The sequence below is a fragment of the Gossypium hirsutum genome, chromosome D04 (genome assembly GCF_007990345.1).
Source record: "Gossypium hirsutum isolate 1008001.06 chromosome D04, Gossypium_hirsutum_v2.1, whole genome shotgun sequence".
Taxonomy (NCBI): Eukaryota; Viridiplantae; Streptophyta; class Magnoliopsida; order Malvales; family Malvaceae; genus Gossypium; species Gossypium hirsutum.
This window is the reverse complement of record NC_053440.1, coordinates 52,282,982-52,308,454: the sequence shown is the minus strand read 5'-3', so window position 1 is coordinate 52,308,454 and position 25,473 is coordinate 52,282,982. Positions and strand designations below refer to the sequence as shown.

Sequence of the window (25,473 nt, the reverse complement as noted above, 5' to 3'; positions counted from 1 at the left end):
AAGAGTCAATTCATATTGCGAGAAATGAGTTGAGCTCAGGATCACATGCCGAGTAAAGAATAAAGATTGGACAATTGAACAAAATTTAGTGCTTTTAAGTCTTTGCACTATCCTTGTTTCACAATGATGAGCAAAGAGGGGCAGTTGTAAGCACTAAATTTTTGTCCGACTAGAATTTGTGTTTAATTTTCAAAATTTCAAAAAAAAAATTTTAAAAATAAAAATTACATTTTGACCCCTAAACTTTTCCTAAATTTCATTTTGACCATTAAACTTTCTTTAAATTTCACTTAGACCCCTAAACTTTCATTAAATTTCATTTTAACCCTAAATTTTCTAAAAATTACATTTAGCCCCAGAAGTTTTGCTGCATTTGTGATTTGGTCCTTCAGACAGGTTACGTGATTTGGGGCACCCACTTCCCAGATTTTCAGGCCACAAACATGGGTGGCTGCTCCTTCTTCACCTACCACCTGCAAAAAGGAAGCAAATATCAACTATAAAATGGGTTTAAAACCCCAAAATCAAACCCCCACGAATCAAAAAAAAAGAAGAGAGAAGAAAGTTTCGAAAAAAAGAAAAAGGAAGGAAAAGAGAAGAGAGAAGGAAGAGAGGAGGGGAAGAGGAGAGCCCAACCACAACCACCGAGGGCGGAGGAGATCGACGCAAGTGGCAGCGGCAGTGAAAGAGGCTAGAGCCGAAAGAGGGAAGGAAGAAGAAGAGAAGAAAGAAAAAAAAAGAAAAAAGGGGAAAGAAAAAAAGAAAGAAAAAAAATAAAAAATAATATATCGGGTCGACCCGACCCGGATTCAACCCGCGAACCTACCCAACAGGCCCAGCAGTAGCAGGCCAGCCCAAAAAAAAAACAAAGCAAAAAAAAAGCAGCAAAAAAGAAGAAGAAAGAAGCAGAAAAAAAGAAGAAGAAAGAAGCAGCCCACTTTGTGCAGCCCAGTAGAGCAGCAGGCCACTGCCCAGCCCAACAGCAGCTGACCCAGCAGACCAGCAGCAGATTCGGCCCAGCAGACTGTCCAGCAGGCCTAGGCCCAACGCCCAGCAAAAAAAAATAAGGAAAAAAAAGAAAAAGAAAAAAGGAAAAGGGGGCTTTTGGTAATTTCTCATTTTTTTAAATTTAGTCCATTTATTTAAATATTATATTATTTCAATTAAATTAGCATTTTTTAGATAGTTTTTAGAAATATTGTTACATTTATTTTACTTGTATTTTAAAAATAAAAAATATTTAATGCATAAGGCAACAAACCGATTTAATTTTAAGTCATCGAATTCATTGCTATGTTGGGTGAATATCGATGGCTTATGTTAAATACGGGACGCCCTTCTAAAAATCGAAAATATTCAAAATTCCTCGTATTTTAATAAAAATTCTCGTGTTTTATTAGGATCCCAATTAAAGATTAAATTGAATTGATTTAACACTAATTTGATGGTTTCATCGCCATATCGGGGTGAATATCATCGACTCGTGTTAAATATGGTATTTTTTTAAAGAAAAAAATCGTGTTTCAAAAATTTTCATGTCTTCAAAATTTCACGTGTTTCAAAATAATAATAATAAAATTTCCCGTGTTTCCAAAAATATATTCGTGTTTCTTTCTTTAAAAAAAATCCGTGTTTCAAAAATTCTCGTGAATAAAAAATTTCGTGTTTTCAAAAATTCCCGTGTTTTAAAAAAAAATTTCGTGTTTCAAAAATTTTCGTATTTTCAAAATTTTCATGTTTTCGTGTTTTCAAAAAATTCTCGTGTTTTTTTTTAAAAAAAATTCATGTTTTAAAAAAAAATTCATGTTTTCGAAATTTTCGTGTTTTCAAAATTTTTTGTGTCAAAAAATTCTCACGTATCGAAAATTTCCTTGTTTTCAAAAAAATTCCGTGTTTTCAAAAAAATTTTCGTGTTTCAAAAATCTTCGTGTTTTCAAAAATTATTATTGTGTTTCAAAGTTCTCGTGTTTAAAAACAAAAAAAAGTTTTCTCAAGTTTCAATCGGATCACAATTAAATATTAAATTGAACATGTATTTTTGAAAATTAAGACAACGCGCGTTTAACGAGATACCAATTTTGGGCGTCGCGAGGGTGCTAATGCCTTCCTCGCGCGTAACCAACTCCCGAACCCTAATTTTCTCTGGATTTTCACGCAGACCTAAAATTACCTCTTTTTTAGGAAAATTTAAAACTAAATTTTTCTTCTAAAAAGAGAATTTATTAGGTGTCCGATCACACCTAAAAAAAAAGATCGGTGGCGACTCCTCTTTTGTAAATAAAATTTGAAACTTTGTTTTTAATTTTTCAATAATCATTTCAACTAGCGCCTATTGCCAAATTTTTAGGTCGCTACACACGTCAACATTCACCTAACTTTTACTACAATTTTGGGGTGAAGTGCGTGAAAAGTATTATTTTCAAAATCAGACCGGACCGATCAATCGACCGTTTGGATCGAAAGTTGATCGGGCACCAATTTGAAATAAAGGGTTGGACCAATTGACTCACGAACCAATATGAGTCGGTTGAACCGATTTTATTATTTTTAATTTTTATGATTTTTTAATTAATTTGTTCAATTGAACTAGACAAAGCGGTTAGACTAGGGACCGGTGGTTTGAGCGATTTGACCACCGATCTAGTCTAAAAACCTTGGTGAAAAGCTTTTATTTGAACACTTTCATAAAAGTTTGGCTCTTATATGAGTATTTTGAAAGGCTAACTCTCGAAAAGCAAGAATTCACAAGAGAAATTCTTTGAGGCACCAAAGCAAAGTGGAAGCAAACTCGAAAGAGAAAGAAGTCATGAATGAACACAAAAGACAAAGAAAAATAGCGCACACCAAGCGTTTGAGTACAGGCTCTCAAAATATTCTTTAACTCAATAAGGGAATACAAAGGGGTGATTACAAATGAGTAGGAAAACTTTTATTTACAGTTGAGTTCCCTAAAATCTAATGGTACAGATTGAATTATATCGACGGCTAAGATTAATTGCCTATCTACAATATGAGAATCCTAAAGGATTTAAACCCCAATAATTACCCTGGTAACTCTAGTTTTACTGGAGTGTTTCACTGGGCCACCAAGGCTTCAAGTAGATGGGCTTCTCTATATGTTCCACAAATCAAGCCAGTTCAAGTAGATTAAACGAGCCCCATTCGATCAGTTGGCCTCCATAGGATATTCCGCACACATTTGTCACAGGCTTTGATTCGTGGCCTGTGATATTTTCGCTCACCCATTCTCACAATGCCCTTTTTCGTATCCTCGAAATGGCACTGGTTTAACTTGTCTCGGAATGGTCTCGATGCCTCGGCTAATTCCCAACTAGTCTCTCTATCGAATAGTTTTTCCCCTCGAAACATTTGCCTTGGCTTATGTCTCTAGTGTTGCCTAACTCAAATTGTATTCCTCTCTTGTACATCTTGATCATAAGAGCCCACCGCTCTTACTTGCTCCCATTGTGACTTGTCTTGATTGGGATCCCCTTAATCCTTACAAATAGGCTTTGGCATACCCACATTGAACACCGGGTTCACCTTGAGGATTGTCACTAACTCTAGTTTGTAGCCCTTGGCTTATCCGCTTCAGAACTTTGAAAGGGCCCCTATATCTTTACCAAGCCAATAGTAAGTCATAATGTAAAACATTAGATAAGTGTTTGAGATGTACCTCACTTATAGCATTTACTCGATTAGATTGCTTAATTTGCATCACCACTTTTCCCCCAAAGTCTGATGCACAACCCACCACTCCCATAAGTGGTAGCCCCACTAATAACTCAATATGCTTCATATCGATTTTCTACACCTCTAACATTTCCAAGGAGGTCTCCTTAGTACTCTGATGTACCAACTCAATATTTTTCCCACAATGAACATCCTCGGCTAACTAGATTGGAAACGATGTCATTGTTGCTAAATGGCTTAAGACTCATGGCCCTCGAGTCGAAACCTAACTCAAGGATTTAAGGTAACCAATGGATGTTTCTTATTGAGCTTTTCTACCTATTGCTAAAGTCTATAAAACTGTGATTGTTTATGAAACTTCAGGGAAACCCCACCTACCTAGTGGTGGAAAAAAACAGAACACTTGCAGCATATGGTATCAACGCTGTATGCACTCACCTTGTATGTGTTGTTGCATGGAATCAAGCTGAGAACAAGTTCATTTGTCCATGCCATTGTACTCAATACAATGATCAAGGAAGAGTTGTAAGAGGACCTGCCCCTAGTGAGCCTAATACAAATTACCTGCATTTACTCCTTTAGTCTCACAAATTTGCACATCCAAATTTATGTTTAGTTTTTATCTCATTCTTTGCAAATAATGAATTGATTGTGTGATGATTGGAACAGTCATTAGCATTGGCTCATGTTGGTGTGGAAGACGGGAAGGTAGTGTTTGTTCCGTGGGTCGAAATAGATTTCAAAACTGGTGATGCTCCATGGTGGGCTTAAACATATTCATTATGGCAGTTCAGGTATTCTATATTTATATTGCGTATGTTTTTACAGCATTGCTAATCATGTTGTACCATAGAATTACTCATTTGTATAATGCAGCTTGTCAGAAGCCTTAATCATATCCTGGCATGACACTGATGGTCTTGGTATATTCAGATTTTCTTTTATATCTAATTCATGAAGGTGCAGTTATCTTTTTAAATTTTTTTTATATAAAATTAGGGTACGGGATGGAGTCACTCAGTTTGAACCCATGTTAGACAAATGTCTAACAAAAGTTTTGATCAATCATATCTTGGCATGACACTGATGGTCTTGGTATATTCAGATTTTCTTTTATATCTAATTCATGAAGGTGCAGTTATCTTTTTAAATTTTTTTTATATAAAATTAGGGTGAGGGATAGAGTCACTCAATTTGAACCCATGTTAGACAAATGTCTAACAAAAGTTTTGATCACCGCTCTGTATGAGTCAAGACTCCTTTTTAACTTAAATGCATACCAATTTAATTATAAAATTGAAATGGTACAAGAAATATCATGATATATGCACAGAGTAATATTTAATTTTAGATTTATATTTTATACATTATTTATGTATGGATTTATAAATTAATAGTTAAGTACGTGAATTTATCACTGAAATATATAAACTAGTTTTAATGACGTATGTTATTGTCATGAGCATGAACTTTAATCGAGCAAATCGTGCTAACCTTAAGCAGAGAATTCACTTCAAATTACTTAAAGTTAGCATCTTCAAAGTTGAAAATTTTATAATGCATGGAAACTTGAAAGTTACTCTGACACTCTTAGTGTATTAATTACCTGATATTGAATAATACAAGAAAAAACTTTTATTTATATTGGAATTCTCTTTCTAAAAATATAGAATATTTCAAAAGAAACCCCACTTTTACATCACTAAGGAAGAGATGAATGAGGGATTTTCAAGTCTACATAAAAAGTTCAATATCTTTGATTTCAAAAATGCACCAAGTGAGTTTTTCATTTTCTTTCTTTCTCCCTCCTTGTTGGGTATTTTTTTTTGGCAGTGTTGTTCCTGGTTCTGTTCTTGTAACAGGACAACTTGTTAAGTTCTGGGGATACATTGTGGCTTAAATATCCTTAACAACAGTGTTCAATACATCTCAAGCTTAGCATTTCTCTAGTTCTAGTTAAAAAAAAGCACTTGGTACTTGAGAGTATTCATTGTAACCCACCTTTCTTTCCTATGAACCTACCTAATGTAAAAATTTTCCAACATTCTTAAGGATTTTTAGGAGGTCAAATTTTAGAAATATGCCATTTTTTTAAAAAAAAATTAGGGTTTTGGGTCGATTTTTGTGATATTTAGGGAAATATACTGATTTTGGAGAGAAGAATAGAAAACATATCTTGTTAGACGCATTTTCAGTTGAAAGCACGTTCTACTAGGATTTTTTTTTTACTTTTTTAACACATCAACTCTTTTAGTTAAATGGTTAAATGTTAGTAATTTTGTACTCGAGTCTCAAATTTAATTCTTCTCCTACTCATATTTGTATTTTTTATTTCATATTGTTTCAAACTTTTTATTATTTTTTAATTAATGTTTTTAGCACATAAGCTCTTTTGGTTAGTTAAATAATAATGATTTTATATATATCATTATGTTAAAAATATTTAAAATTAATAACTTCTTTATTTATATAATTAAATTAATAATTATATAATAAAAATATATACTTTTGATACTCATCGTTATGTTAAATATATATATTTTAAAAAATATTAACTATTTTTTTATATATTTTTTCTTTATATATAATAATTATATGTCAAATATTTATTTTCTCCACCTATATTGTGGGTATGGTGATTTCTAATATTATAAAATGAAATAATTATTTCAAATACCATTATTATTTTTATATGTAAAATATTTCAAATATCGTTATTTTTTCATCTACATTGTGGGTATGATATTTCAAATATTTTTATATGTGAAATATTTCAATTAATTATTTCAAATATCATTATTTTTATATTTCAAATATTTCAAATACACATACAAAAATATATAATACTAAAAGTTACTACACTCACGATATGGATTGAAAATTAATATTACACATAAAATTTATATTTACTAAAAATAATGATATTTGGAATAATTATTTTATTTTATAAATAAAAGAGTTATTAATTAAAAATATGAATTAAAAAAAACTTGAAACAATATGAAATAAGAAAGAAATCGAATCTGAGACTAAAAATCAAAACTACTAAATGTGTTAAAAATTTCAGAAAACTCGCTTTGCAAGAGCGTTTTCTATTTATTTTTTTAAAATCGACTTATTTTCCTAAATATTAGGGAAAAAAAATTTAGAACGGGGATAGATCAAAAATTTAGCCTGCTCCCTCAACTACTCTAGGCCTCCCTCCTTTGCTTGTTCGGCTGGAATAAGAGACCCAAGGTTTCTTCTTCATTTGTGGCTAGTTGCATCAAGTCTTGGGCTTTGGTAACTCTCATTTGAATTGAAGTACGTTGCGTTTAGTTACACGAGTATGTGAATAATTGTCGATATTTCTAAATAAGTACGGATATTTTGATGTCAAATCTGTGACTACTTTTTATGAAACTAATACTTAAATGAAGAAAAAATATAGGGGACCTTGATGCTCAATCTGGGTATGCACACATTATTGGAAGTCTAATATATTTGATGAATTTTACTCCATCTGATATAGAATACAATGTATAGCGATTTAATAAATACACCCATAACCTCAAATCATAAGCATCAGACTATAATCAGACTAATGAAATCTTTTGAAAGTAAATCCACTGTCCAACAAATACCTTTTTTGTGTGTAAAAATAAGTTATATCATTATGATACTACTTTTGACTTTTTATATTTTTAATATAATCCATAAAATATCATATATTGTGAGACTTAAACAGCTATAAAATCTTAATTTTACCATCTTAATCAAAATTTTATTTTAATATTACGAGGTTTGAGATTTTAAGGATTTTTAAGTGGGCTTGGACCTGTAATATTTTGGGTTTGGGTTGCTTTGGTAGGTATAGTTTGTGTTGTTTATATATGTCATTAGTATTTCTTAAAATATAAAAATGGAATGTGCTAAAACATTAATTATTCTATGATTAAAATATACTATAAGTTATTCCACTTTTCGTATTTAGAATTTAGTCCTCAAATTTTATTTTAAAGAATTTACTCTTTTTTTATATTTAAAAATACAAGTCCAAATATTAATAATATTAAACTCTTCTATTAATTTCAACAAAAATTATAGAAAAGGGTGAATGATAAATTATTAATATTAAATTAATATGATTAATATGGTAAATAATAAAGTGAAATGTTAAAATTAGACCTATTTAATTGTTGGGTATTTGTCCAAACTTAAAGGTGTGTTCGAATATTAGGAGGTTTAAGTTAATTAGGTTAAAAAAATTGGCTTGAATAAAAAATTGGGTCTCAGGCTCAAACATTCAAGGCTCGAGTTTGGCTCAAGCCAATGTGTTTTCTAAGTTTGTATTATATTATATTATATTATGTAATTTATAACATATAAAAATTAAATCTATAATAATATATAATAATAGAATAAAATGATTAAAAAATACTAGGTTAATATTAAACTTGTCATATGAACTTGTCCAAAAGTACCTAGTAGGTACCTACTTGTCCTATGAACTTTTTTCTACACCTACTTGATACCTCAACGTATATTTCGTCATCTAGGTTGGTACCTCCACACTAGTATCGTTAATTTATGCTTACGTGGCACTAATAGCCAATCCTATAGTGACACATGGCAACCTCTTAGCATGACATGTGGTGGACACATTAAAAAATTAATTTTTTTAAAAAAAATAAATTAATTTTAAAAAAGTATAATTTAGGTACTTTTAGACAAGTTCAATGAGCAAACTACATGTTAACCCTTAAAAAATTAATGTTGTTAATAAATTAGGGCAATGTGTGTGACGAAATACAAATTTAGGTATCAACTACGTACTTTTGGACAAATTCAGGAAGTAAACTAAATATTAATCTAAAATGCTAAGTTGTCTATATTCAAAAAATGAAATATATATTATTTTATAAATATTTTTTAAAAAAACAATATGGCCATGCTTAGAATAAACTTGAGTTAGTCATTTACAAATAATAATGGACTTGAACAAAATTTTAAATTTATATTTCGAGCTGAATCGAATTTAAACAAATATAAAATATTTTAATACCATGTTTAAGCCTAAATTGATCCGACCCAACACTTCTAATCTAAAAATTATATGATTATTTTTTTTCTAAAAATTAATTTCAATAAAAATTATAGAAACGGGTGAATGATAAATGATTTCGTTTGCCTTTTTTACAATTCAAACAAGGGTGAGGAGCCCATTTCTGCCATTGATTCTTACTCTTTCAGCAAAAAGTGAAGAACTATAAAAGGAAATGGTGGGAAGCCATGAATATGCTGCATGTTGAGTGACATATTGGAGTTAGAACCAAAACTCAAAATGTATGGTTCTCTTTTTACCATCCTCTTGAGGGTAAAACTCGATTGTGTGAGTCAGTATTGGACATGGACAAGCGTCTGGTGTCTGCGACATGGCGGTGCAGTCCTACAATTTCTTACATTACGTGTCCTCTTCCGCTACTACATATTAAACATCATGTGCAAAATGTTATCTTACAAGTAAAACTTATCCAAATATATCTAAATTTCAGCCCCACTCCACCACTTAATTTTGGTATCCTTTCCCTTTTTAAATGCTGAATAAAAACATTTTAAAATTTGCTCAAACATGATTAATATACTCGAAATGCAGAAACAAAGCAAAAGCTGAAAAAAGTCAACAATGTCGACTACGTATACCAAAAACAAAGGCCAAAATAAACAGCAACCTCCATATTTCTTCTTTTCCCATTGGCGATAAAAGGTTCAAAAGGAGAAAGAAAAAGGGTTTACGTTCAAAGCTATTGAAAGTTGCTTTCTCATTGCTATAGCTAGATGATGAGGAAGAAAACAAAAAAAAAAGAGGCATGTAAAGACAAGATTGCACTTTTTATTTAGTTTCGAAGCTGTAGAATTTTCTGTATTTTGCTTGATGATAAAGAAAATAGAATAATGATGATAGAGAAATTCATTCAATTTACTTCTTTTTCTTCTTCTTTTCTTAAGCAATTGAATGATATACTTCTACAAAATGCCTGTATGAATACTTCTAAAAAATAATAATAAAAGTAAGCATTTAGTTTGTATTTAACATTGAATATAATAATAAGACAAATAAAATTAAAATTTAAAAACGATATTATTAAAAGGGATAACTATAAACTTTGATTATTAAGTGATCATAAATAAATATAATGTAAATATTTTCAATAATGTTTCCTTGACAGACATAGTTGTATAGGGATGCATACCCTTTGGAATCGAAGAAATAAAAGTGATATAATTTTCTTTGACTTTTTCCTTTCTCCAATTTGTTGTTAATTTTTTGTTTAACTTTGTTGCACCTAATCCAACCATCTATTATTACACAATGTTTGTAAATCACACAGCTCCTTTGGCTAGTCCTTTTACTATTTATGAAAATGATATTGCGAAAATTTAATTATAATTTTATAAAAAATTAAAATATAATTTTATCATTTATTAATTTATGATTTTTTAAAGGATTGAAAATGATATTTTAACTTTTGAGACTGATTTACTGTTTTTCCATTTTATGAGTTTGCAGTTTACAAAGGCCTGGGTTCGGGTCGTGCTAGTCACGTTAGTTGTTCGAATTTTATCTTGTTATTGTAATTCACCAAAAAAAAAGGTGATATAAAATAATTTATTATTAATATATTAATTTACATATCGTAATGCATAAATATAACTCCAAATATTATTAAATATTAGCTTATCTTCATGAGCATGCATTGCTGAAAATTAACAAATTATATTTAAAATACAAGTAATACAATCAAATAATTATAATATGTGTGTATATATATATAATACAAACCCAGTAACCCACAAAAAACTGAGAAAAAAAAAACAAAACAAAATAAAATATCTAAAAAAAAACCAATAATGATGGTGTCTTCAGTTTTACAAGCCAAAACTCTGAGACTCTAAGCTACAAATAATGTGTGTGTATGTATATATATTTACAAAAGGTCATTAATATTCAAACTTTCTGGAATTTCATATTTGAGCAAACTGTTGAATCTTTCTATTTCGTAATGGGTAGTGTAGCTGCCGTTGATGAATGTAGATGATGAATGCAACGGAGTTGGACTTGATATCGGCGTGAACCTCACTGAATCCAACCCAAAATTCTGGCTACCATCCATTGAATGGAAATGTGAATTGTCAGATACAAGTGATGGAACCGTTGGATTTGGGTTAGAATGTTCATAATTTGGTTGCGAAACTAATACATAGCTTTTCTGGGAATTTTGATTGCTACAGTCTGTCATGGGAGCTTGAAGAAGTTGGCTTCGTGGTTCTAACGTGGGAGTTTGAAGAAGCTGGTTTTGTTGAAGATATTGTAGTAGTAATTCTGGGTTTTCTTGTTTTAACGACAAGAGGGTGTTAGCTAAGCTTAACAGTTGAGGATTTAGGAGAGCTTGGACACCTAATAATGAGCTAATAATGGAAGAAGACAAGTCAACCAAATCAAGACGTTGAGCATGTGTTACAGGATCGATTCCATTCCTTGCAAGCCTTTTCCTTATATGTGTATTCCAGTAATTCTTGATCTCATTGTCAGTCCTCCCCGGCAACCGACAAGCAATGGCGGACCACCTGATTTACAGACAAATGAATTTGTAAACTCCAACTTCATCACTCATAACAATATCATAAAACACTGTAAAGTGTAAACCTTACTTATTTCCTAAAACACTGTGTAGTTGAATTATAGTCTCTTCTTCTTCAAATGAAAACCTTCCTCTCTTTATATCAGGTCTCAGGTAGTTCGTCCACCGGAGACGGCAGCTCTTTCCACATCTTTGGAGCCCTAAACAGTTTAAACAAAACCCATCATCACAGCCTGAAGAACACAATATTTAAAAATACAAAAGAAAACAAGTTTATACATATACATACCAGCATTCTTGGGGAGTTTACGCCAGTGTCCGGCGCCATGAATCTGAATATAATTAATAAGCTTAAGATCTTCCTCGGGAGTCCAGGGACCTTTCTTGAGGCCATTTTTGTCGCGGCAAGGTGTTCTCCCCATTGATTTTCCTTGGAAAAAAAAAAGGATGGTGAAGTTTACGTGAAGGTGTGAGATGGCTTGGAGAAGAAGTGAAGGTGGCGAAAAGTGGAAATGGTAGATGAAAAAAGCAACGATGACCACCATACATATATAGTTGGAAAACAAGATTAAGGTCAACGGAATTTGGTGCCGGCCTTCATACGCGTGCCTGTTTCTCTAAGTATTACAATACATGTGTTTACAATATGCACATGAAATAAAGCATAAACGTCGATATATGTTGTAGCGTATAATTTAGGAACATTGATTAGTAATATTGTCAAAATTAAATCCATTACGATCATAATTATAGATTGGGGTTATGTTAGTAATATTGAATTATTTGCTCAAATCAGATTCTTGGAAAATTAAATATTTTTTTATTATATAAATTTATATTATTCATATATTCATATAATTTTTAATGTTGTTTGAATTTGATCCGGATAGTTGATTGGACCATTAAATCAAGTTTGAATGACTTTAAATCGATTGATACAGAACAATTGAATCGAATAAAAATTTAGTTTAAGTCTAATGTTTTTAATTAAATCAATTAAACTAAAAATTTATAACCTAATCGGTTCTATTAACAATCCGGTTTAATAAACAATGATAATTTTATTTGAATTTTTAGGTGGCGCCTACGTCAGCACCCATGTAAAAGATGAGTTGTTGACAGGCACCACGCTACCAATTAACTTTCCTTGCTTGACCCTATTCGTAACAGACCACTATATTTTAAACACGTATGCAAACTACAAAAGTCAAACTTTATTTCCTCTCACTCCTTGTGGTCTTTGCTTAATTTCGACAATTGTTGTCACTATAAAAAGTTAAAATTTGTGGTTTTGCTAGGATGCTAACATCATCATTCCAATTCAAATACTTAATGGATTTTCAATTTCATTTAATTAAAATAATTATAAAATTAAATATTTTAATTATTGTTGAGTAATTTTTCATCGCGTCTTATTAGATGCAATCAAATATTTATATACATAACTATTGTTCATAGAATTGACGTTCTTGGTAAGCTCTATGTATACAACACACATGTATTGCTCTAGACTACCTACTGGACTTCGTGACTCCACATACAAACTCCTTAAGTATACACGAGCTGAGACAATAAACCTCCTTTAACATTCATACAAGAGATTAAAAGTTAGAGAATTGGTATTCCAAAGAAAAACAAAATACTACTTCTTAAAAACAACTTATACCTAAGAAATTTAAATTAAATTAAATTAAATTAGAATTCACCTATAATTTATATAAAATGAGATTCCATAAACTTTTAACTCCATCACAATTAGGTATTGACAATAATGAAAGAGGTGCATAATTTGATTCACCCTAGATCTGGTTATAGGTCGGACCGGGTCGATGTCAAATTTTAGGTCTGTGTTTTAGATTTGGGTTCGACTTAAAAAATGAACTTAAAATTTTACTCAAGTCTAGCCTAAATAAAAAAATGCTAAACTCAAGCCTAATCCGACCCGCCTGTATTAAAATTTTTTATATTATTTTTTATATAAAAAATCAAAAATATAATACATCAAATACACTAAAAATATTAAAATAAATGTTTCCCAACAAACTGAAAATATATTAAAATTTTTTTTATATTAAATAACACTAACATAGTTGTAACTTAATAATCAAATACCTCTAAAATAATGGCAAAATTAACAATAAAACAAGAGTTATACAATATCCAAATAATAACAATAAAATAGTAGCAATATAATAGCAAAATGACAGTAAAACAACAGTAAAATGGCAGCAAAACAACAACAAGAAAAAAATTAGACAAATTTGAGCCAAGTCGGGTAAAAGAATCTTACTCGGGGCCTAACTTGTTTAGAAAACGATCTTTATTTTTTGTCCAGACCTATTTTTCGAACTTATATTTTTACCTAAATCCTCTTATTTTTTAAACAAGCCTTTAAACCTAAATGGACAACCATCGGTTGTAATTCACCCTATCTAATCTCGCAGTATTTTCTTCAAATGCTTTGATAATATGATGATGCATATATTATTTTCTAAGGTCAAAGCCCCGTTGGTTACTTCCTTGATTACTTCCTTGACTTTTCATTTATATTTTCTTTTATGTTCCTATTTAAGGTTTTTTATCCAACTAATTCAAAAAAATAAATATTTATGAAAATGACTCAGGTTGAAAAATTATGATGAAAATGACTTGAGATTTATAGTGTTGGGCGGTATCGACACCCCGATGGTCAACACCAAAGTCAACCACCGTGTAATAATTGCTTACTGGTTGGGTTAGGGTTTTAAAAAAATAAACTTTTTGGTGTCGACACTGCAATGGTTGCCACCCCTAAATATATATTTGGTATACTTTTTGAAAAATACAAATATTTTTTTATTTAAAAATATTTTTTTAATAGGTGTCGGCGTGTATATGGCTAGCACTGGAAAAAAATTCATTTTTTTATCAATGTTTTTTGATGTTGACATTCACGTTGTCAGTACCAATTCATATTTTAAAAAAAATTTGTCAGTGTTAGTGTCAACGTGCTCTGGTTGCCAGAATCGATGACTATTTTTAAAAAAAAGCCGAAGACACTCGAGAACATAAAAAGACTTGGGAGAAGAGAGGGAGAGAAGAAAATTAAATTGGGAAAATGAAAAGACTTAGCAATAAAGTAAAATGTCATTTCTTTTAAATGATGAATTTTATTAATTTGTTCTTTTAAATTGAGATATGGATAAAGTTGTATATTTATCATTATCATTAAATAAAATTGTTTGTTTAATTTTCGATATATTCATCATCATCATTAAATAATGATAAAATTAAGAGTTAGTGAGTATGAAAAATTAAGGGTATAACATCAGTCTTTATGTTTAAGTATAATTTGTAGAGTCCTTTTGAAAAATTTGGAGGCGAATTATTCCAAATGACTCTTTTAGGAGGTTTTTTTTACAAGAGACCCTTTTCAGTGGATTAAGTATAATTTGTAGAGTCCTACAAGTCCAGTTGTTGGTGAGGTAAATTAGTCATGTCTATTTGGTTTACTAATCTAGTGTATTTGGAAAAATCAAAACCTTTTTCTTTTTCAGGGGGTCTCTTGGAGCACAAGTGAGATTATTAAGATTTCATATATTTAGGTAAAACAATTTGTTTCTTTTCATAGGGAAGATGTTTCTAGATTGAAGGAACAAAGGTCAACAGTCGAGATGTCAAAAAGTTGGATCAGTCTTTGCACTAATGGGGCGGTCTAGATGCCTTGGGTGATGCTGTAGTGGGGGGAGTCATAAGAAATGGAAAAAAAGGGAGTGAATTATGTGATACAACAGAAATCTGAGCAAATGCTCAATCTTCAATGTTGACCTATGAGGAGTTCTTGATGGATTAGCTCTGATTCAAAAAGGGCGCTATGATAGCATATTGATACAAACTAATAGCTTGGATGTGTTTAAAGCCATTCAGGATTCCTCATTCTCAAGCTCGAATTTTGCCCTCATTAGACATATTCATCACCTGCTGCTGAATGTAGGTTCGTTGGCCATTCAAATTTGCCTAGAGACCGTAATAAAGTTGTTGATTACTTAACTAAAATGGCCTTTGATATGAACCAAGGTTTGAAGATTTTTTGACGAGATACCAAGGGAGGTGCTAGCACTTTCCCCTATGGCCCATAGATTTTTCATGTAGTTAAGTCTTTTGTATGTTATTACTTTACCAAAAAAAAATTATAATGACCTATTTTCAAATTCAAGATTGAATATTGACCCCCCAATAAAAGGGGAAATTAAAGAGGGTTTAAATGGCCAAAATTATGCAACAAGTTCCAAATTCCAATAAAGAAAAGATTAAATATTGACCCCCCCCCATAAAAGGGGAAATTCGAGAACGTTTAAATGGTCGAAATTGTTAGGCAAAGTATTTGTCCTGGCTTCAAGGGGAAAGCAGGTCCAACAACTAATGGACATATCCCAATTTAAAAGAACACATTAATAAAACTCACCCTTTAAAAGAAATCACATTTTCCTTTACTCTTAAGTCTTTTCATTTTCTCAATTTATTTCTTTTTCTCTTCTTCCCAAGTCTTTTCATTTTGTGAAGTGTCTTTGGCTTTTTTTTTCTTAAAAATGGTCACCGGATCTAGCAACTAGAGCACGCCAGCAAAATTGGTTTTCAAAAATCACACCAATGCCAGCAACGAAAATACCGACCCCCAAAAAACACTGACAGAAAGCCTCTTACACGCGACAACTATTAAAAAATTTTGAACAGGAAAAGTACTCGAAAAATTACATCATGTTCGACACCAAAAAAATTAAATTTTTATCCTCAACTCAATCACAAAATAATGATTACACAATGATAGATTTTGGTACCGGCATTGCCCGGCACGGTAGATTTCAAGTCATTTCCGTCATAGTTTTTCAACTTGAATCATTTTCATAAATATTTATTTATTTTTAGGTTAGTCGCGTAAAAAAAACACCCTCTTTAAAGATATCATTAAAAGAAGTTTTTAAAATAAATACAATTAACTTCAATTTTTAAAAAGCCTTAAATTTATATATCCTCCATTCATTATTTAAATTTTTTATATCATTCATGTTCTTGCATAAAAATAAGATATTGCTAAGAATCAGTTAAGAAGCCTTGGTATTGTGAAAAAAAGTGAAGAAAAAAAATGAAATAATTTAAATGGTGAAACTTTTTGCATGATGAAAATCTAATATGAAAGAATATTAAGTGACATGAGAGACAAGTTTTTATGAACCATAAATAGCTGATGGACTATAAAGGAAAGATACATTTTGGAAGAGTAAAGACTGTATCGTAAAAAATACAAATATAGGATGTGTATCTTAACCACCAAATTAGGAAACATTACACAAGCTCACAAATTGTGCCATGGATGTCACTGTTTCTACCTCAGACAACAAAAACGGGATCGAAGTATCACAAAATATGATAAGCACATCGAGAGTAGATGGATTGAATTACTGGCTTAGGTATTGGTATTCGCCCAAACATTTCTTAACGGCTTCATTGGCTTTGGGTGATTCCGATCTTTCTTCTCTTTTCTTCTTCTCCCTGCATTCCGAAAACATTTCAGGCAACAAATAGAGCAACACATTAAGCAATGAACCACATTGTTTCAAGTACATCCATAATTCGGAAAATATACAATGTGCCAAGCACATTTAGAGTTGAAGGAAGTTCGCTTTAGCAACATTTTACAGTGTAAATGGTCCACCTCAGATATATACGTTGAATCGCATCGCATAGTACAGAGCAGGCGAAAGAATAGAGTAATACTATGGTCTAGAAAAATTTTAACATGGAGGAGAGAATTTACCTATCGACATACTCCTTGAGCAACTCTTTAGCTTGAACCAGCTTGGAAAGCAAATTCCTATACACATCAAGATCACGATCCACACTTCGTTTGTCGATATTTAAGGCTGCACAGAGCTGTTGTACGGATATCATGTGTTAAAATCATAGGTGCTTTCATTGCATATACTTTAACATTGCAAGTTTCATTCATGAATTGTTTAATGGTGATTCGGTTAAGACTTCAATGATATAACTCGTGCTGAGGTGTGAGTAATTCGGAACTTAGTCCAACAATAAACCAATAGATGTAAAGAAAAGAGGATTCTACCTTTTCCAACACCGTAGGTTCAGTTGCATTGGCAAGCTCAAGAAGACGAAACAACCCAATAGCAAAGAAACGGCTATAACTGAAACTCCCTTTACTACCAGCTCTTTCTGCAATGTCTTTAAGTATCGCTTCAACCTCTCCATCTCTAGATGAAAACTCGACTAGCGAACTAGAAGTCTGAGCTCGCGCCCATTCTTCCAATTTCTGCGCATCAGCTCTGTAAAGGCACGAAACAGGAAAAAGATAACATTACAAAGTAACCTTCTTATCCTTCACTTCAACACATAATTCGAAAAAATGCAGACTTTAAAAGCAATATAATCCGTGCTTCATGAACAAGTTAAGAAATTCCAGAATCTACTCCCTATATTTCAGCATACTTTCTTCAATGCAATTCATTGATTCGTAAATGAAGGCAAGTAAACTCCATAGACAAACCTATACTGTTGAGGGTCCTCTTTTAAGGCGTTAATATAAGCTTGGAAGATGGCATCTCGATCCTCATCACTCGGGTATCCTTCCATCAACTGATCATAGACAGTAACGAAACCAAGGGCGAAAACGGCATCGTATCGATACGTCTTCTTGTACCTCATCAAATGTTGCTGCACAATCAGCTCTTGCAAAACCGTGTTGTACACACTGGGAATGGGACGCTTATACACTTTTAAAAAGCTCGACTTCGTTTCAGAAACAGTCGGGGTATCTGAAAATCAAACTCAATAAAAAGAAATCGAATTATTTCAATAATTTAATCCCCTTTAGCCAAGCTCCAGCATTGAAAATTAACTAACCAGTAGCAGTAGACATGCAGTAAAAAACGGAAGGAGAAGCAGTAGTGGAAGCTCGAAGTCCTACGGACTGATATAAAAGGCTTGTACGGAAACGGAATCCTTCGAAATTGGAAGCCAAGTAACGAGCCGATGGGACATTAAGTTTTCTGTCGCCGGAAGTTTGGCCGATTGCCGGGAAAGACAGGGAACTGACGGCCGCCATTGGGTTTTGAATCTATCAGTACGGGTATTGTTGACTCTGTATAAATGTACAGAAAAAGGGGGAAATTTTTTGGGAAAGGTTGGGTTTTTGGAATTGGGTGTTAAATCATAGTGGAAATCTGAGGTTTTCGAAATTGGAAATTGAAGAAGGGGAAAGGGAGAGGAGGATAGAGAGGCTTATCCAGTGTGTTAGAAAATGGGAAATGGGGAATTTTTTGTGAATTTAGGAAGGGAGAATTTTGAGGATTCGACACGTGGACCTTTGTTTCTTGTGTTCCCTTCTCTCTCTTGCTTGTGTGGTTTAGGTTTCCATGATTTTTTTTCTTTTTTATCAAAAGGTTTCCATGAATTTGGAAAAGCCTTTGAAGCTACATACTCGTTAGAGGTGTCCATGGGCTGGGCGGTCCGGCCCAGATTGATGGCCCACCTAAAATATGGGAGAATTCGGGTAAAAATATAAGCTCGAAATATGAGTTTGGGCAAAAAATGAGGCCCGTTTAAAAAATGAGCCGGGCCTCGGGCACCACTTTTTTGGCCCGGGCTATATAATAAATATTTATTTTTTTATTTTTTTAATTTTAAAATATTTTTAAAATAAATTTTTTTATTTTTAAAATAATTTTTTGGTGTTTATTAAAAAATGGGCAGGGCCGGGCTCAGGCTTAGAAAATTTTTTCCAGGCCGGGCCTGGACAAAATTTCAGGCCATATTTTGGGCTGGGTCAAAAATTTTTCTGGGCCCGGCCCGGCCCATGGACACCTCTAATACTCCTACCATTGTGTTGTTTTGGATTTTTTTTCCATATCATTTCTATACTAATTTTTAACTTTAACTTCAATTATTGTAAATATATATTTTTCAAAAATATCATTGTAATTTATTTCATTCAAAGGTTTTTATCTACAAACTATTTTAAGCACTCCTAGCAAGGGGAATAGTTACTACTACCGACAATGGATATCTTAATTTTGACTCAAATTTTCTAAGTAATAGTGTCTATAGGTAATTCCCATTGTATCTTCCACTACCATGCCCTCAATCTAGTTGGCAGATTATCTAAAATGATCAAATATGGTCTTCTTATTATTGCAATATTTACCAAGTGATCAGCTTTTGGTAAACATGTTGAAATTGAATTTCCCATGTCCTACAAATCAACTCATGAATACTTCTCATAAGTACCAATGGACTATTTGTTCCCATTCAATCATTTAGCATTTTGCAATCAACCATCTTCCCTGTAGCTCTTATCCTATACAACCAAGATACCATTACATATCGCCCATAGTTCAGCCTAGTAAACACTACAGGTGCCAACAAACTAGCAAAATCCAACTAGCCAATTCGCACACTCATCATAGACTCATCCTTCCTTTGCTGCGAACCATCCTACCCGCCTCAACATTTTTTTTGTCGATATTGTTTCAGGTTGTATTATTAATTGTGTTATTAATTTATTATTTTAAATTCTAAAACTAAATTCATTAATTTTTATATATAATTTTAAAGTTTAAAATTTTCATAGAAAATTTAATTTAAATAATATTTTTTATTTATCCTAAAAAGTATATTTAAAGTTCAAATTTAAAAAATAAAATAAAATATAATATTTATCATAAAAATAAATATTATTTGATTAAAATATTTTTTTAAATGTTATGTTTTTAGTGGCGTTTTTGCTAGAAGCGCCGCTAAAGGTTTGTTCTTTAGCGGCATTTATAATAAAAGCGACGCTAAAGGTCATGACCTTTAGTGGCATTTGTGACAAAAGCGCCGCTAAAGTTTATGGTCTTTCAGCGGCGTTTGTGACAAAAGCGCAGCTAAAGCTCATGGTCTTTAGCGGCGTTTGTGACAGACGCGCCGCTAAAGGTCTTTAGCGGCGTTTGTGACAAATGCGCCGCTAAAGGTCATGGTCTTTAGCATCGTTTTTCACATAAAATTTAGCGGCGTCTTCTGTATTGGCACTTTTTGCGGCGCTTGTGAAAGCGCCGCTAATACTTTTAGTGGCGCTTAAAAGCACCGCTAAAGGTCTAAAAAAACGCCGCTAAAAGCCTGTTTTGGTGTAGTGTGTTATTGTTCGTTCAGATCAATTGTAGTCCCAACATGTTTTACCCATCTAACTCCACTCTTTAAAGGTTCATTTAAATCCCACCCGACATTAATAATCAACAATTTATTCATATTTTCCATAAATTCCTAGTAATGCCAAATAGAATCTCAGTGTATTCTTTCAAAGCCTTGTAATACTAAAAAAATATGTTCTAAATGTGTTCCATCTTGTACCAAATGTTTTGATTCAATTCCAAGTTGTTTTAAAGTGATTTAAATGGCTTTTAAAGTAATTTGGTGGTTAAGTATCGATCCTAGGGGTTTAGGTATCGATACATTAGGAGCCAGTTGCCATAAAATAAACTAGAGTGGCATTGTATAGATACTTGCTATTTAGGTATCGCTATATGCCTTACTAGTATCGACACATGGTGTAACAACCCGATAGTCATGGGTGTTGGAAAATATATTTCTGAAATCTAGTTAGTTGTGTGGTTAATTAGGTTTTGGTTAGGTGAATTTGCATGAATTAAGAGTAATTAGGTAAAAGGGCTAAATTGTATATAAGGTAAAAGTTGAATTATAGATTAAAGAAAAATTAAAGGAACTAAAGAAGCAATTATGCCATTAGCATTAAATGAGGCTGCATAAGTAAGATATTTGTGAATTTATTATATATATTATAAAATAAATTCCTTTAAGTATTAAGTATATATATTATATTATATAATAAATTACTATATAATAAAACAAAATAAAAGAAAAAGAAATAGTAAAATTAACAAGATAGAAACGAAACAGAAAGGAAAATGAAAGAAAAAGGAAAGAAAAGGAGAAAGGGCAAAGCTAGGGATTTCAAAATTTCAAGCTCAATTGGTTAGTTAGTTTAGTTCCTTTTTCTTGTATTTTTTATGTTTTTGGAATCCCGGTATTAAATACTACCCGACCCATGTCAAAATTTAGAAATTATTGGGTTTTTAAGTGTTGTCTATGTTGAATAATTTTAGAATTAGAGATTAAATTGATAGATTTTTAAGTTAGAAATAAAAAAAGATTGAATTGTAGAATAAATTGTAAAATTTGAGTAATAGGGACTAAATTGTGAAAATTTTGAAATTTAGGAATTAATGTGAAAATAGGTAGTTGAATTTAGTCTAAAGTGGAATTTGTATGAAAATATAAGATTAATTGTGAAGAAATAAAATTAGTCTCGGTTTAGGGACTAAATTGGAATTTAGGCAAATATTGAGTAAAAATTAAAATTTTCAGTATAAAATTGAATTATGTTGTATTGATATTTTTAAATGTTTAAATTCCGTAGCTAATGTCGTACCGGAACCCTCGAATAAAAAGGAAAAAGGAAATTTTTTATTTGTATTTCTATATTCCGAAGCTAGTTATTAATTGTTATAATTCAATTTAATGTATATGGTAAGTGTTGAGGTGAAAATTATTGTGTTTTGCAATTGAAATGAATTGATTTAGTATGTGATGAATTTATTGAATTTATATTGATTGAATAGGTATATATATATTGAATATATATTGATTATTTGAATTTAATTGAATATTGGTTGTATTTGAAAAGTGAATTGAAACCCTATTAATTGTATCGGCCTGAGTCAGATATAGATGGCATGCCATAGGATTGGAAGAGTTCAAGGATTTCTTCGACTTCGAGTCGATGAGACACTAGGTGTCAAATTATTACTTCGGATATATTTGATGAGGCACTGGGTGCCAATTTACTTCGGTTTAGCCGATGAGACATTGAGTGTCAAATTATTACTTCGAATTATTCACTGAGGCACTGGGTGCCAAACTGGTGTGTTTGGTTGGATCCGCGTATTCGTCCAAGTCCGAGTCGTGTTAATAGGGGTAATTAATTGAAATTGTAATATGATTGATGTTAGATGATATTGTATGTGAAATGAAAATGGGACAATGAATTGAAATTTGGATTGAGACACATGAATTGTGTATTCATGAATTGGATATGGAGTGAACAAAATTATTGTCTAAATGATATGTGTATTGTATTGTGAAAAGCTATTTATATAGCAATATGATAATTGAGATATTGTGAAACAAATGAAATGTGATATGGTTGTTGTAATATTTAGATTGTATGTTTGTGATTTTATATTTTTTTTTGATATTCGGATTATAGAAATACCACCAGGTTTTTACTCAGAGTACGGTTTTGTTTTCTGTGTGCAGGTTAGGTACTTAATTTTGATTGCCGATTCAGCATCCAACAACAGTCCCAAACTCAAACGTGATGATGTTTATCCTTTTTGTGTCGGCATGTACCTAAGGTGTCTAATTATTAGTCATTTTGTGGATTGATTGTAAATAAGGGACAATATGTATGAAATGTTTTGAAATTATGTTTGTTTGATCAGTAATGCTTCGAAACCCTATTCCGGCGACGGATGTGGGTAAGGGGTATTACACATGGCCTTTGTAACAATTACTAACAATTAGCTTTTAACCAAGGTACCCATACCCTCATTGTAGGTATCAATACCAAAGTTGTAGGGACACTTTTTCAACTTAACTTTTTACCTTGCAACAGCTATAATTTCATCTCCAACGACTCGAAACAGTTACAAAAGAGTTCCTTGATATAACTACTCTTCAACAATACTACAATACATAAGAGAGATATCCAAGCATTAAAATCAAGAGAATCAAATTTATTCCTTCATTTTATTCATTCTCTTATACATAGTATCGTAGAGTTTATTGTTAAATCTTTCATAAGTTTCTTTTTATCTTTTAGGCTCCGTTTGTTTCACTGAAAATGGCTTCCGGAAAATGATTTCTGGAAAATGACTTACTTTTCTGGAAAGGCTAATATTTTTTGGTGTTTGGATGAATCTGTGTAAAATATTTTCTTTTGTTTGGCAGGTTCTTTAAAAATATTTCATAAAAGTCGTTTTCAATTAAACAAACATACATTTGAGATTTTTTTATTTTTTCATTGTTTAATTGAGTTTATTTTATATCTATAATTTTATATTTTACATTGTTTTTACATATATTAAAAACATTTTGTTAAATTTAGGTTCATTGCAACGATTATTTTTTAGTTACATGACATATTTTAACATTTATACTACAAAATATTTATTATTAATATATTTATAATTGTAATAAATATTTAGTATTAAAATATTAATATTTATATTTTCAATAATATGTGAATAATATTATTTAAAATTATTATTTTTAAAATTTACTATTAAAATAAAATTTAAATATTAAATAATTTATTAAAATAATATATTATATTAATTATATTAATAATTTATTATATGACTAAATATAAATAATTAAATACATATGTTTAATCATATTAAAAAATATAATATTTTATATTAATATTTTAAATATTTTTAAAAATAAAAATAAAATTTATTATCAATATAATAATATTAAACTTGATTTAAGTTAATTCTCTTTTTCGAAAAATGACTTACGCTTTTCAAAAGGGTAAGTCATTTTACAAGGAAAAAGGTTTATTTTCCGTTGACCTGTAAGTCATTTTTCGTTGACCAAGCTGTTTTCTATGAAACAAACACAGGAAAATGCAGAAAACATTTTCCGTAAAACCTATTACATGTAAACAAACGGACCATTAGTGAGTGATAACATGTTAATTTGCATGACATTTTGTGTTTAATTCGGTTTTTTTCTGAATTGATCTCTGCTGAATTAGTGCTTTTATGTTTTAATCTTGTCAGGGATACAATTGGGACGCTAAGAGTAAAAAACGAGCAGAAAAGGACCAAACTGAAACACAATCAATGAAATGAGGCTGAATAAAAAATGTGGAGAAAGCCAAGGACACTTCAGATTTTTTTGACTTTGTAAAAGCCAAAAATAGAAAAAAAATATTATTTTATTTTATTTTATTTCTACTTTAATTATATTTTGAAGTGGTTAAAGCCAAAATTAGTAAATACCATGTGTATAAATATGGCTTTAATGTTCTTAGGATGGACACACTTGAATTTCACACTTTGATTTCAATTTGGAATTGAATTGGTGCGTAACATTCTATTGCTTTGTTTCCAATTCTTGTTTTTTTTTCCAAAATTTGTTTAATTGCCTTCCAAGTCCTTTTCTTTCCCAATTTTCATCATCTTTCATACAAATCCAATCACCTTTCATAACCTACAAGCATGATTAAATCCATGCTTCACTAAATTCTATCTTAACTTTAGGCCGATGTTCTTTTTGGTCGAGAATTGTGAGGTTCAAATCCATATAAAAAATTCTTCCAATTGGTATTCACATTTTTCTTAAGTATCGGGATTGACAACTCATCCCTTAAAGTTAACTCGATTTCAAGTCAAAAAGTGCACGTTGGGTTGGAGTTGTGTTTGCTGACAGTTGGAGGAACGAGTTGGTCGTGCTGTATTCGGATCTCCGAGAACAAATCAAGGAAGAAGTGATTGAGTTTAAATGACCCACACGGTTGAGGCCGTTAATTCGAGTTGGGTTCTTCAAAGCGCAAGGCTGTCGGAATCTTGAATCGGGAACACATGTATCTCGGTTAGATAATCGGCAAGGGTTGGTTTGCAAGTCGTACCAGGACCAACTACGAGAGGAAGAATTGGTGGTTAGGACGTTCTTAAATGCAATAACAAGCTTATTGATTAGAGGATAAAATTAATTTTCAAGGATCGATTCAAAAAAATCTAGAATCCATCAAGTTTAGGGCTAAGGCTTATTATCTTTGATTACGAAATCCGAATTTAATTTCCAATCTATTTAATTATTTATTTTTGTTGTTTCAATTAATTAGTTTCTAAACATTCCAAACTCCCCTGATTTATTCGTTTATTTTCTTTATAGGTCCATTTGGAGTCTTAGGCATGACTTTTGCTACTACTTTCGACATGACAAAAATTCTGATCATAATTTAAACGCGGAAGTTGATTATAACATCCAATCCCTGTGGACTTGACCCTGCTACCACTCTTTACTACTATTTAGAGTT

General features: G+C 31.3%; 2 protein-coding genes and 1 pseudogene across 2 annotated transcripts; 1 reads left to right on the top strand and 2 right to left on the bottom strand.

Annotated features, from left to right (window-relative positions):
- The first annotated feature begins 3,276 nt into the window (after window positions 1-3,276).
- LOC107898094 (cytochrome b6-f complex iron-sulfur subunit, chloroplastic-like) lies at window positions 3,277-4,464 on the top strand (annotated as a pseudogene).
- A 5,974-nt stretch (window positions 4,465-10,438) lies between these two features.
- LOC107898359 (transcription factor MYB41) lies at window positions 10,439-11,885 on the bottom strand. The gene is made up of 3 exons (XM_016823865.2): window positions 11,605-11,885; window positions 11,386-11,515; window positions 10,439-11,301 (listed from the first exon to the last, which is right to left on the bottom strand). Exons 1-3 carry the CDS (start codon window positions 11,858-11,860, stop codon window positions 10,662-10,664), a joined length of 1,026 nt encoding a protein of 341 aa, XP_016679354.2. The 5' UTR covers window positions 11,861-11,885; the 3' UTR covers window positions 10,439-10,661.
- A 4,655-nt stretch (window positions 11,886-16,540) lies between these two features.
- LOC107898931 (protein THYLAKOID FORMATION1, chloroplastic) lies at window positions 16,541-18,752 on the bottom strand. Its single transcript, XM_016824503.2, has 5 exons — window positions 18,213-18,752; window positions 17,857-18,124; window positions 17,419-17,635; window positions 17,110-17,225; window positions 16,541-16,844 (listed from the first exon to the last, which is right to left on the bottom strand). The coding sequence occupies exons 1-5, from the start codon at window positions 18,412-18,414 to the stop codon at window positions 16,751-16,753; spliced, it is 897 nt and encodes a 298-aa protein (XP_016679992.2). The 5' UTR covers window positions 18,415-18,752; the 3' UTR covers window positions 16,541-16,750.
- Between the last annotated feature and the right edge of the window lie 6,721 nt (window positions 18,753-25,473).

Coding starts and splice junctions, on each gene's coding strand:
- LOC107898359 (XM_016823865.2), bottom strand. CDS start 11,860: ATGGTGGTCATCGTTGCTTTTTTCATCTACCATTTCCACTTTTCGCCA. Junction 11,516..11,604: donor TAAACTCCCCAAGAATGCTG/GTATGTATATGT, acceptor TAAACTGTTTAG/GGCTCCAAAGATGTGGAAAG. Junction 11,302..11,385: donor CACAGTGTTTTAGGAAATAA/GTAAGGTTTACA, acceptor TCTGTAAATCAG/GTGGTCCGCCATTGCTTGTC.
- LOC107898931 (XM_016824503.2), bottom strand. CDS start 18,414: ATGGCGGCCGTCAGTTCCCTGTCTTTCCCGGCAATCGGCCAAACTTCC. Junction 17,226..17,418: donor AACCTACGGTGTTGGAAAAG/GTAGAATCCTCT, acceptor TCCGTACAACAG/CTCTGTGCAGCCTTAAATAT. Junction 16,845..17,109: donor CTCAAGGAGTATGTCGATAG/GTAAATTCTCTC, acceptor TTCGGAATGCAG/GGAGAAGAAGAAAAGAGAAG.